Genomic DNA, 12,568 nt, shown 5'->3' with positions numbered 1-12,568 from the left:
ATCTCTCTCTCTCGGTACATACAGATAGACAGAGGGTATTAAGTTACATAATTCTGCTCTGTAAATCATGAACAGTCATGAAAACTTAACAGGCCACACAAGAGTGATTTTTCTGCTGCAAACTTCCTGGAAGGAAGCATGAAAAGCCAGTTTCATCTTTCATCTCCGCTTTGTCAACGGAGTGCTGGAGATGATCACGCTGAGCAAAGAGCAGCTAAGTTTTCAAGCAAACGTCACAGCTCAAAACGTGCTCCATCAAACAGTTTAGAAGACCTAAGAAAACAGACTTTTACCAGAATCAGTTGTGCAGGCTTTATGCACACTGCATCATCCCCCGGCTTTCGCCGAAGAAAGCCTGGCATACAGCCTCCATATGGCGTGGTTAACGCCGGGGGAGGAACGTGCTCCCTCCAACGAGCTTCCATTAAACGCATTCCTTGTTAACAGCCCGATAACGGCATGCTAGTAGGTCCCAGCTCTCCGGCAATGTGACTCATCACTCAGGTGTGTTTACGGCTTATTACGCAAGAAAAAGAGGCTTCTCTGCAGACAGGCTGCCACGCTTTGTAACACATGTTTCCAGCTCCAGGAAAAAGTCAAAGCAGCCCATCCTCTCAGGCGGTTATTCAGCAAATGTGTCGCAGGTGACGACCTTTTCCGAACACATGCTTTCACTGGCGCAAACACGGGGGAAGAGAGGCACAGATGGAGGGAGTGAGACGGCGCTCATGTATGCGTGAGGCTGAGAGGCTTGAGGTGAGCGGGAGACATCAACGGGGTCATTTCATTTCACATAGAACCATCAATTACATCCCACCTCCACCACTATATGAGTTTGTTGCTTTAGTGCAGCGGCTGCAGCCAGCTGGGGAGGGAAGGCGGCTGTTTGTTGTCTTACAGCCTGGGAGATGAGAGGGCTTCTTCACAGCTTATGTAACATGTCTCTTTTCATTGGATACAGCCGGGGCTCTGTCCATTACTCTAGATGGGTATCAATACGGTGATCAGTACAGGGGTTCCAGTCTTTTTTTTATAGATATGCCACCAGACTTGACGCAGAATGAGAACTAGGTAAACAAGCTGATGAAACTAAATGTGCTTTACACCACAAATCAGACACAGTTTTGTCTGTTACAGGGGTACCACACGACTTTATTTCCTGCTAACGTCAACTCCTCACTCGGACACAGTGATGACAGCCTCAGTGTGGCAAAAATAAACATATGCAGGGGCCAAAAAGGTCAACTTTTCCCCAACGACAACACCACAGCTGCTCTTTACTGCGCCTTGATGTGTCAGACGGCTCTGGACAGGCGTGAGAAGAGACACCTCGATCACACCCGATAATTATTGGAGGGGTGGGAAACAGTCCTGTTTGGACAGAGCGAGCACGGAGCAGCATAGCCTCCATTTTCTCCAGAAAAATGGGCCGATGTTGAAGGCTTTGGTGGGGTCACGACAGCTCATGACCGTGTCCGCTTGTACGTCTTCTCCTGTTACCGTGCGTCCACTCTATTTACCCACGAAGCTTCCAGAGGCATTCACTTCTCATGACAAGAAAAACATCAGCGGACGAAGACAAGCAAAGATCTGTCTTCCTTTCAGGTTAGCATTTGCTGACCCCACTTCATTTTGCATCAGCAAAGGGCGCTCATGAGTCATCTGACTGTTTACATAGACATAAAGAACGTATTTTGTGAGACTCAAGTCAAGCTCACTTTATTTACATAGCCCAATATTACAAACCGCAAATATCCCTCAAGGGGTATTACAATCTGTGCAGCATGCAAACACCTATATCCTTTGACCCTATTTCCCACTGAGTTATGAGTTATATTCAGTTGACATTTTGTGGAGAAAAGATGTAATTCTGAGCTCCGCGACCCCTCAGTGTACGGTGGCCCTGAGAGCTCAAAACATGCCACTAAAGAAAACACATGCATTCAGACACAGCAAAATAGAGACTGCATCTTCTTCAATGTGACAGTGTATGTGCAGCATAATAAAATGTGCTGCAACTAGAGAAAACACAAGCAAACAGTGAAACATTGCAAAACCAAGCTGTTAATTGTGTCAGTTTATTTGAATCTGGAGGCCAGTAAGGAGAAGCAAGTAATCGTTCTCCAATCAACTTCAGTAGCTCTGCTCTACATGACTCTATGCTGCAGGCCTTGTCAAATTAGGGATTATGTTTTCTCTGCTTTCTGCGTGCTTTGAGCTCTCTGGGCCACCGTACACATGACTGAGGTCATCAGCAGTGTTAGTCACCCAGCACACCTGGACAATGACGGGAATGCTGCATTCCTGCCAGTGACCTCTGACCTTCTGTTCACCTCACAGACACATTTCTCCTCTCTGTAACACCGGAGTCTCTCCTCACACTTACTGTCAAGTCACCTTCGGATCACAGTACAGGCCTCTTTTTTCATTAGACTTTCCAGTGTGAACAACGTGTGGTGCTGAAGCCATAACTCAATTAATTGATTGGTAGACTGAGGGAGAATTAATTGACAACAAAAGTCTTTTATCATGCTGAAAATGCCAAACATTCACTGGTTCCAGCTTCAAATGTGAAGATCTGAGGTTTTTTTCTGTTTTATATAATTTTTAAATGGAATATCTTTGGGTTTTGGGGAAAAAAGCAATTTAAAGACCTTAACTTGAGCTCTGGCAACTTGTGATAGCCCTATTTTTTAGCTTTTATGGATTGTACGATTCAACAATTCATTGATAGGTGGAAGCACTTGGTCGACTGCACTTTTTAAACAGGCAATAACTGTTTTTTTTTGGCCACATGGGGGCAGCAGAAACAAGCTGTAAACACATCACTGACATATTATCTCTTTTGAAGTTGATGTGGTGAACTTGTTAGCAAACTCTTGCCTAATTACTCATCTAACAGATGTTGAACTTTAGCATTCACGTGTAATTTTGCGTCTGTCCGTCTGATGAATGTAAATCCAACATTCACTCCATTTACATCATCTGCTAAGTCGCTAACTTTGTTGGTCTGCAGTTTGGTGCTGGGCAGGCGGTGACAGTGAGTTTATCAGAGCTTTTAAGCTCAAAAAAAGGCTGCATCTGGAAACAGCTGTGACGAGAGCAGTGAGAATGAGCCAAGTAAAACACTAAAATGTTCCTTAGAGCTAAGGGGTAGCAATGATTCTTTAACCGAGAATCTTCACAAACAGATTCACCGAAAGGTTAATGAATGCTGAAAACAATCGTTAGCTGCAGCCCTAGCATTGTTGCAAAAAAAGTTGAAATGCACCCGATCCTCGTCATCTGATTTTGACAGTGCTAATGCAGGACGGCAGGAAGGAAGTATCATTACTGCGCTTGCTAAGTCAATTTCCTGAGCTCTGGTTCAATCCATCTCCAGTGTGAGCCAAATGATCAATCTGCAGCTCGGGATGTGATATCATGTTACGATGTGAGACTATATCGATGTGATGTGAAGTCATCGTATTGATACTGCTGCTGAAGTGCAGGATTTGCTGTAGTTTTTTTTTTACGGGGCGGGAGAGGCTCAGAAATAGATGGCCCCGGGCGAAAGCGCCTCTCCCGTCCTCGTCCCAATGATGTCTCGCGCCCGTCTTTCACCTCCCCCCCGGCGCTCATCTCACTTCTCCAGGGACGGCAGGCCCAGGCAGGCGGCCAGCTGGTGGTGTCTCACTGGGACGGCAGCAGTGACACAGAGAGCACAGTCACATGTAGTATCAAAGACATCAGTGTCTCAGGGGGGAAGGCTTTACAGGGACGCAGCAATGTACCTCTCCAGCACCGCACTTACAGTAATCCCCTCTAAGGTTTCCATACGAGATGCTGGCATGCTCATGTTTGTGTGTCTGCTGGGATTTTAGCTTTGTGAATGGTTACATAAATCTTTATATGCAAGCGTGTGCGTGGGTGATAATGATGTGCAAGCATATGTCTGGGTATGCCCAAGATACTTCTCTCTGTTTCTTCTGTGTGTGTGTGAGTGTATTACAGGAAAACAGTGACTAATGTCTGCCCTCTCTCTTCCGTAAGCTGATCCGTCCCAGAGGCGAACAAGAGGGCACCGGCTTTTCTCTGCCCAGAGGCGCTTTAGAAGCACTGCAAAGACAGCACATGAACCGTTTATTACAGCGCAGCCGGTCTCTGCAATCGTGGAGTCAATGGCGCCCAATGAGCGGCCGCTCTCGCTCTCATCTATCTCTGGGTGCCGTAAGGTTAACACGGCGTCCATTACCTAACCCACAACATCCAAGGGAGATGACCCATGCAGAACGCCGACAACACAAGCTGAAACTGGTAGTGCGGCATTACTCACTCTGTGTAAACATGGGAACAGACGAGTGTGGGGGCAACACAGATACACCTTTCAGGCCGACGCTGCTTATATAGCCGTGGCGATGATGCAACGAGTGTGTGTATAGGTACAGGCGCAAGATCAAACACTACTTTAATGCAAAACTGATGGATGATATTCTGCATCTTTTTTGTCCAAATGCATGAAAGCCTGTTTCTTGAACATGATGTAAGCGACGCCTTTTCAGTGCAACCATATGCTGCGTGGATGTGGATATGGTCACAGAAGGTGACACTTAATTTACCACTGTCATAATGGGCACAGTGTCCACTGCATACATAATTAATCGATCACTGTTTTCCACACCGGTAACAGCACAACCCCGGTCCTCACCTTGTCTCTTTGAATGCTGATTACGTTCACTTTGTTATTGTGTGAGACGCTCGCAGAGAGCCACTCAGAAGCAGATCATATGTGCAACATGATGCGAGCCACTGCAATCTACACTCGACAAGTTATCACAAGTCCTGCAGCCAGTTATCATGGTAATAGATGCATTTGGAGAGCCGCAGGTTTAAACTGGAAAGAAATTGCCAAATAATGTGTAATAAAACTCTGCAAATACACGTATGCAGCTACGCTTTCCAGCAACAAGTGTTCATCTCTAAGCAAATAAGAGGTGGGGGAAATAAGAAGGCAAGCTGTAGACAAGGGCGAGATATGTTGAACTACACCAGCAAAGGGAAGATCTGTTCACTCTATTTTTAACTCAGAATCTTAATGAAACATCCCCCAAGCGCCCGTGAGCTCCTTCCCCCCCTCAATGAATTCATTGAGTTGAAACAGATTTAGGCAGTAGAATGAAAAATGGTGCATAGAAATGACTGGCTGAGTTTGGAGATTAATATTCCAGAGAGAAGAGATGATCGATTACCGAACCCTCCCCAGACCGCACAGCATGCTGGGGGTGGAAGCGGGGAGCAGGGTTGTTGAGAAAGCATGTAAATGAATGTAATTGAAACTGATTAGTCTGATCAGTAAAATGAAACACTTTAAAATCTTTGTCTTTTGTGTTATTATCTTCACTTAATGTTGGATACAAACAGTCACGGCCACTTTTTCAAGGCATTCATTTTGTCCTGCTTCAGAGCAAAATCTTGATTTCTAATTTCTTTTTATGCACTTTGTTTGTCAAATGGGTCTGAATTTAATGCTTCATATCCTTTCTAACTACTTTACATCATTTAAGTTCAAATTTGATTGGATATGATCACTGTAATTATAACATTGTGTTGTGATGGTGTGCAAAACATACAAATGTGATAATTTTCCACTCTTTTTTGATGTAAACACAATTGTAAACAGTACAAAAACAACATATTTAATGTTTTACCTCATCAGCTTGATTGATTTTTGTAAATATCTGCTGATGCTGAATTTGATGCAGCAACACATTTCAAACAGGCTGGAACAGGAGCAACAAAAGACTGGGAAAGTAGTGGAACACTCCAAACACACCTGTTTCGCAACATTTTGCAGGTAAACAGGTTGATTGGTAACAGGTGATAGTATCATGATTGGGTATGAAAGGAGCATCCTGGAAAGGCTCAGTCGTTCACAAGCAAGGACGGAGCAATGGTCACCACTCTGTGAACACATGATTGGATAAAGGATGTTACTGCATGAGCTCAGGAACACTTTGTTAAACTGTTGTCAGTAAACACAGTTTGTTTGCAGATGATATTCTATATATTTTCTTCACATTTTGAACAGTGTCCCAACTTTGTTTTGGAATCAGGGTTCTACAATCATCCTAAAAACATACATTTAAATCAATAAATCATCACAATAATACTTTAGTGCAACTAAGGAAGCAAACCACAAAGGTCTTTAGCCTTATCAGGAGATTGCGCCATATATAAGATGTTAACGTTGCAAACAGTCCGTTGTGCAGTGATCCAGTGCGGGACAATTGATTTTTGCAGTAAGACAGGTCGGGGAGGTGATGTGGGTGTTTAACATTGCGCTCAGAGGGGATCGTGCAGATGGATGGTAGACAGACGGCAGCGGCCCTGGACTTCCTCTGTGGTGTGTTTGCAGTGCGAGAGGAGTTGCCTCGGCTCTTCAGTGCCCACTCTGACGGCCTGCCCGCGTCCTCGGAGAGGAAGAGCAGCTGTAATTGGTTTCTCAATGAGAGATCATCAGCGGCTCCCCGGAGGATCGCTGGACTGTAGCGTGGCGCTGCTCCGCAGACCGTCCGCCGCCCGCTCCGCTCGCTTCTTCTGAAATAAACACGAGGGCAGTGAAGGGGATCCACGGAGCATCATCATCGTGCGCGTATGTAGAGGAGGGTGGGTGGGTGGTGGGGGGGATCTGTGTCCCGTTTTCACAACCTGCGCGAGTGCTGGGAGTTAATCGCGTTTGTCCGGATCGTCGAAGTTTAACGGAGATTTCCAACATGAGTGACCTGGAGGACGACTTTGCCAAGATCCTGCTGCTCAAGGAGGAGAGGATACGGGACTTGGAGAGGCGTCTGGCGGACAGGGAAGACGAGATTCAAGAACTGAAGAGAAAATTACACAAATGTCAGTCCGTTCTGCCAAGCGCGCAACTTATCGGACCGCGGACCCGCAGGGCGCAGGGCATCTCCGCGGAGCCGCAGACGCACCAGGACCTGTCAAGGCAGACGTTTCGGAAATACGCCAAGTCCGACTGGTAAGAGTCTTTGAGCAGGCGTTGGCACTTTGGTGAGCATGTGTCAGCTTTGTGTGCCGTCTTAAAATATCCTCATGAGCGTGTGTGTTTGTGTTTTTCCCCCTTTTCACAAACTGAAGCAAAGGGTTTGCCATGAATGGGGCGGATCGATACCGTGATTAGGAAGCACAACTCTGAAATGTGATTGTAAATGTGTTGATTGCAACTCCACACACTCAAACACACGCTCACAGGTAGTTGTGGTACTCCAGTGTCCTACAACGCTTTTTTTAATGGTCTATTTTCTACCTTTTCTTCCCTTTTTTATTTCTAAATGGGCGATGGAGAGGTTTGCCATGAATGGACGAGCACTTTCATTCTTGGGGCCGATGACGCAGCTCCAAGACGAGCTTCAGAAAGAGCTCCTAATTGATCAGATCCATCATGGCAGTCCCACGGGACACAGACAGGAGGAAGTGCGATGCATTATTGGCTTTTAGTAGCTGGACGCTGAGGACCCGAAGTGCATGTCTGAGGATATTTAATACTCCATTAGAAAACGCTTTGTTTGACCATATGCTTCCTTCATCACCTTTTGGTGCTCGTTTTAGCCTCGCAGCATGGCTGTCTTGATTTTGAGGGTTTCATGTGGGGCCTGTGCCTGAATAGTCATCAGTTAGTATCTCATCCTGTCACTTAGTTCCAGTCTATTCTGCTTGATATGGCTGTGAAAAGTTTGACTCTTTTAATTTCTCAATTTCTCTTATTACCATGACATCAGGATAAATCACCTGTTATACTCTCTCTCTCTGTCTTTCTCTCTCACACACAAACACACTAGCAGAAATCACCCTGCTGACTCAATTAATGCAAGAGACAATGGGGTTAATTTTATTAAGATGGCTAGACAATTTCCAGCCTTCATTTGCATTAATAAACTACAGAAAGGGAAGGTCCTCGTTTGCACTCACTAACAGATACTCAGTGTGTCTTTAAACAAGCACAAAAGAGTCCTGAGGCAAAAAAAGGACATAAAAATACTTGAGAATGAGGCACGGAGGCCTTGAGTGGCCCAGGTTAGTTGAGAGATAGTGACTAACAAGCTATACTCAAGACAGAAATCATCATGTAGGCCTACGCTGATCATCTATAGGACCAGGGTTCATTGTGAAAGGGGTCAAATTATGCGTCAGCTGATGAGGCACAATAAGTGCCTGAATGGGCCTTCGGTGGACAAATAAATTGCATGTGGCTGTACACTCTGTGCAGTGAAACGGAAGTAAGCCTGTTTGCATTTGTGAAAAGCACCGGCGGGATGACGCGATTGCTCTCGGTGCCATGGGTGTCTGGAGCAGGGCCTCCACCTGCGCTGCCGTGCCCGCCGGGCCGCCGCGGGGTCGGAGACGGTGTGACCCCCATTAGAGTCAGGACGTGGCACCAGCCGGCGGCCTGCCCCGCTCATCGGATTACCGCAGCATGGAGCAGCGGATCCTGTTTCTATTGATCTGCATAGGAAAAGGGCTGAGCTGGATGGTTAGAGAGGTGAAATTTAAAGCGCAGAGGTCCTTTGAAGGACAGTGGGAGGGCCTTTTGATGATGGGAGGATGTGGGGATGCTACAGTGGACTGGGGAGAGCCTGAAATCTGCAGCTCTACCTGCAGTTTTCTCGTATGAAGGAAACTGCTGCTGCTTAAGTTTTGCGCCCAGCGTCCCTCCCTTGACAGAGATAAAAGAAAATATGAGCGTTTTTAATTAGCTCAGAGGAGAAGGGCTGCTTTGGCTTCATTAGAAGTTTTGGTGTTTGCATTTAGAGAAACAAATCTTCTTGGGGGAAATATATATATAAAGCCATTATTTTAATGGCTTAATCAGACTATTAAGTGCATTTTTTGTTGAACAGGAGTTCCCACAGTTGTTTTATCTCTTTTGAAGTCTCCCAGAAAGCTGTAATTTCTACCTTTTTGTGTCTCTGTTACGTCTGAACACCGTTTTTTTATTGTTTGCTCTGCCGCTGATGTGCATTTGTTTTCTCTTATTGCACCCAGGGCTGCTGCACATGTTAGTATCAACAATGACAGAAGTAATTGTTCATCAGTCATAATGCAATGATACACAAAACATGGGACATTTTTGCCAGTAGAGCAGAGCCATGCCACCCTGTTGCTGTTTGCCTGAGTTGATGCACTAACCCACCACAAGAGGGCAGCTGTGGTCTTTTATTAGACCAGCTGTCTCTGTCCAGGGTTGTTTACAGGCTTTCTGACAGGTAAAAGATGGCTTTTACCACAGAAACCAAGCACACCTATCCTCGCAGCCAAAGAGATCTCGTTGATCCCACCTTTTGTCCTCACCATCAGCCCGTGTGCCCCCCATCCTCTCTGCTCAGTAATTGCTGTTGTGGCCTAGGTCGCCCCATCAGATTGTCCTTGGCAGTTCATCCTCCTCTGAATTTGTCCAGAGCGCATTAGGCCAAATGCTGTTCGCTGAGCTTCAGATGACTCATTGGGATAATGTGGACAGACACCAGCAGAGTCCACACAGAGCACAAGATTAGATGAGGAATGTGGAGCTGCTGTGGGGAGTCGTGAGCCACAATATTGTCAAACCTGCTGCTGTCTGACAATCTGTAAGGTGGTCATATTTCACCTGGAGCAGCTTTACTTGCTCCACTTTGGAATCTGTCACCAAAGTGAACAGTTGCTAGGCAGATATTTGGGAAAAGTGGAACTTTAACACTCATTGTATGCCCACAAAAGCATCATATGGGTTCAAATCCAGCACTCCAGTGAACACTAATGAGTTCAAATGTTATCTCATAGTTTCCTTTTTGCCCATGCAGACAAATTACACAAGCATTTCAACACAATACAAATGGAGCCTCTTCCCCCAGTAGATGCTGTTTATTTTTACATCGAGGTTCATTAAGTTTCCATCACCTTCAACATCCATTAAGACTCCGGTGCTCATCTATTTGTAACTCAGCAGCCTCAGGGCGAGCTGCTGAGGTATGATGACACGGTTCTCCAAGCAGCGGCTTTCTCACTGAGTCCATTATTCATGTGAGACGAGCGCGGCTCTCTCTGGAGTGGCAGACTGCACTGTGCCACAGATTCCTGTAGGCGCCCTTCTCGCCAAGCGCTCTCTCTGGGTCGCAGCCTGACGCACTCGGGGAGGACGGTCCTCCGCTGTCACACCGCCGAGGGAGGGAGGCAGGGTGAGGGAGGGAGAGAGAGATCGAGGGCAAACTTTGCGGGATCGCGGTCGAGGCGCTCTCACCTTGGCAATCGAGGCACCCGCCGGACATACCTTCGCTTAAATTCCCAACATCCGCTGGTGACGGAGCGCGGCGAGGAATCCCCCCTTCAGGAGAGACAGGGGCTGCATCCTCTGAAGCCGTTCATGCCGGATAAAGTTTACGAGCTGCGCGCAAGAGGAGAGAGGATAAAGACTCGGTTGCGCACCCCTTGGTAAACTTGTTGGGAAGTCGCTAGTCGCCGCCAACCGAAATGGGCACCTTGCGCGACCTCCAGTACGCGCTCCAGGAGAAGATCGAGGAGCTGCGCCAGAGGGACGCGCTCATCGACGAACTGGAACTGGAGCTCGACCAGAAAGACGAGCTCATACAGAGACTACAGAACGAGCTGGACAAATACCGCTCCGTTATCAAACCGGCAACCCAGCAGGTCCACAAGCAGAGCGAGCTGCACGAGCAGCAGCGGACGAAGAGGCAGGCAATTTCGGCCGAACCCACTGCCTTCGACATCCAGGATCTTAGCCATGTCACCCTACCTTTCTACCCCAAAAGCCCACAGTAGGTGTCTGAATTCTAACCGCATAACATTCACTTTTTCTTTCCTCATTTTGCATCGGCAGCTGCGGTCCAGGATGACTTCACTCACCCTTTGCCACCTTTCTGATTCGTGTGCGTAATTTTACGTGTGGCGCAGCAGGTACAGCACCTGTAGCGCATATGGATGAGGTGGTGCCCTCTTTTACACACACACACACACACACACACACACACAATGGGTATAAGGAAAAAGTGATCTGATGGAAGCTGTCATCAGTGACAGTTATCAATTAAGACAATCAGAAGCCCAGTGATAAAAGGCTGCATATCAATTATCCTGATTATAGTCTAGCATGAGAAGTGAAACATCATCCAGTGACGGGGAATTATAGGTTTAGAGACCTGGTGATGGCAGCTCTGTGTAATGCACCAGTGTGGATTCTACACAAGCTGTGATCCTGTGACAGTCTTAACAGCCTCTCTCTGTGCATGTTTACCTTACGAATGTCTGGAGCCAGTCTCTCTCTCTCTCTCTCTCTGTCTCTCTCCTTTTCAAACTCAAGCGAGCACACCTCTTTCCCACTCAGCTCGGGTCTGCAGCATGAGGTCCGGTTGTCAAACTGGCACTAACAAAGCCCTGCGTCGTGAAATAATCCAGCTCTCTGTTGAGTTTGAACTTGAAGGCTGTGTCATTATGAGCCGATACACTTACCCCCCTGGTGGACGCGAAGAATATCTGTCTCCATTCTGCAAGCGCACTGAAAAGTGGTCACTGAATGTAATCAATACACTTTCACAACTAAATCTGGCTTTGCAGTGCACAGCCAGACAATCAAGACACTTGGCTTAAGCAGAAGGGAGCGTTTCAATTAAATCGAACTTATTGGTATATTATCAACTTTTAAATGTAGTGTATTGTTATATGAGATGTTTCTGTTCTCAGACTTTGCAGAGATCAGATGTGTCAGATATGAATGTCATTATTCCGTCGACATGCAAACAAACAAGCTCCAAGGATTTCATCAAAGATTAAAAAAAACAAAAATGAAGGGGAGTATTTATATGAGAGAAGGCCATTAGTCTTTGTTATACCTGTCAGCTCTGCGTGGAAAAACACAAAAAGCCTCCTTGTGTGTTTCTTTGTCTCGCTGTCGTGTATAATCGGGAAACACTTGCCACTGGCTTGGCAGGGAAGGTGGGGCGAACACAACAGAGTGACCATTTTATTATGATAATTGTCTTCGTCCTAAAGCTTTTAGTCTATGTGCCCGTTTCCATTAAGAGATTTCCCAAAGAGGCTTTTAGCGAGGCCTTGACGGGAAACACAAAAACAAGATCTTCAAAATATCAATTTGTCCTGCGTTTTGACATTTTTCAGACTGAAAGGAGGCAACACGATGGAACTGAAAACTAAATTCTTCCTCAGGTTGTTGGAACGGCTTGAACTTCCTGCTGAGTGTCTGCCACACCTTCTTGCACCCTCCATCTGGCTGAGGATGATAATTGTGTTCAGTATCTCTCCTCTAATAAGCATATACATTAAAAAAAAAGAAGATTGAAAAGCAGATAGACTGCCGAATGCGAATGACTCGAGCGTGTTGGACCGCCGCTCTCTTATTGTTTCAGCATTGTTACCGTTCTTCAGTTTGCTCGGACATCTGTGCTCGAGCAGCTGGCAGAAGTTTCCATTTCATCTGAAGTTCTTTTGTTTTTTGTGTGACCTTTCTAGCTTTTTTTTTATTGCTCAGTTGAGAACAGAGAGGTTTAATGAAGTACGCAAGAGTCCTCAT

At 46.2% G+C, this 12,568-nt stretch overlaps 1 protein-coding gene across 2 annotated transcripts in view; it reads left to right on the top strand.

The window, feature by feature from the left end:
* Window positions 1-6,752: 6,752 nt before the first annotated feature.
* Window positions 6,753-12,568, top strand: part of LOC121613601 (cGMP-dependent protein kinase 1) — a 76,631-nt gene continuing 70,815 nt past the window's right edge. Inside the window, exon 1 of one of the 2 annotated variants that reach the window (XM_041947083.1) lies at window positions 6,753-7,009. In XM_041947083.1, coding sequence (XP_041803017.1) covers window positions 6,753-7,009 — 257 coding nt within the window. Of the gene's footprint in view, window positions 7,010-10,289; window positions 10,800-12,568 lie in introns of those variants that run through there. The other variant, XM_041947082.1, reaches the window with a different exon arrangement.

This window comes from Chelmon rostratus, chromosome 11 (assembly GCF_017976325.1).
Source record: "Chelmon rostratus isolate fCheRos1 chromosome 11, fCheRos1.pri, whole genome shotgun sequence".
Taxonomy (NCBI): Eukaryota; Metazoa; Chordata; class Actinopteri; order Chaetodontiformes; family Chaetodontidae; genus Chelmon; species Chelmon rostratus.
Note: the sequence above shows the minus strand (reverse complement) of the source record. Positions and strands in the feature narration are given on the sequence as shown.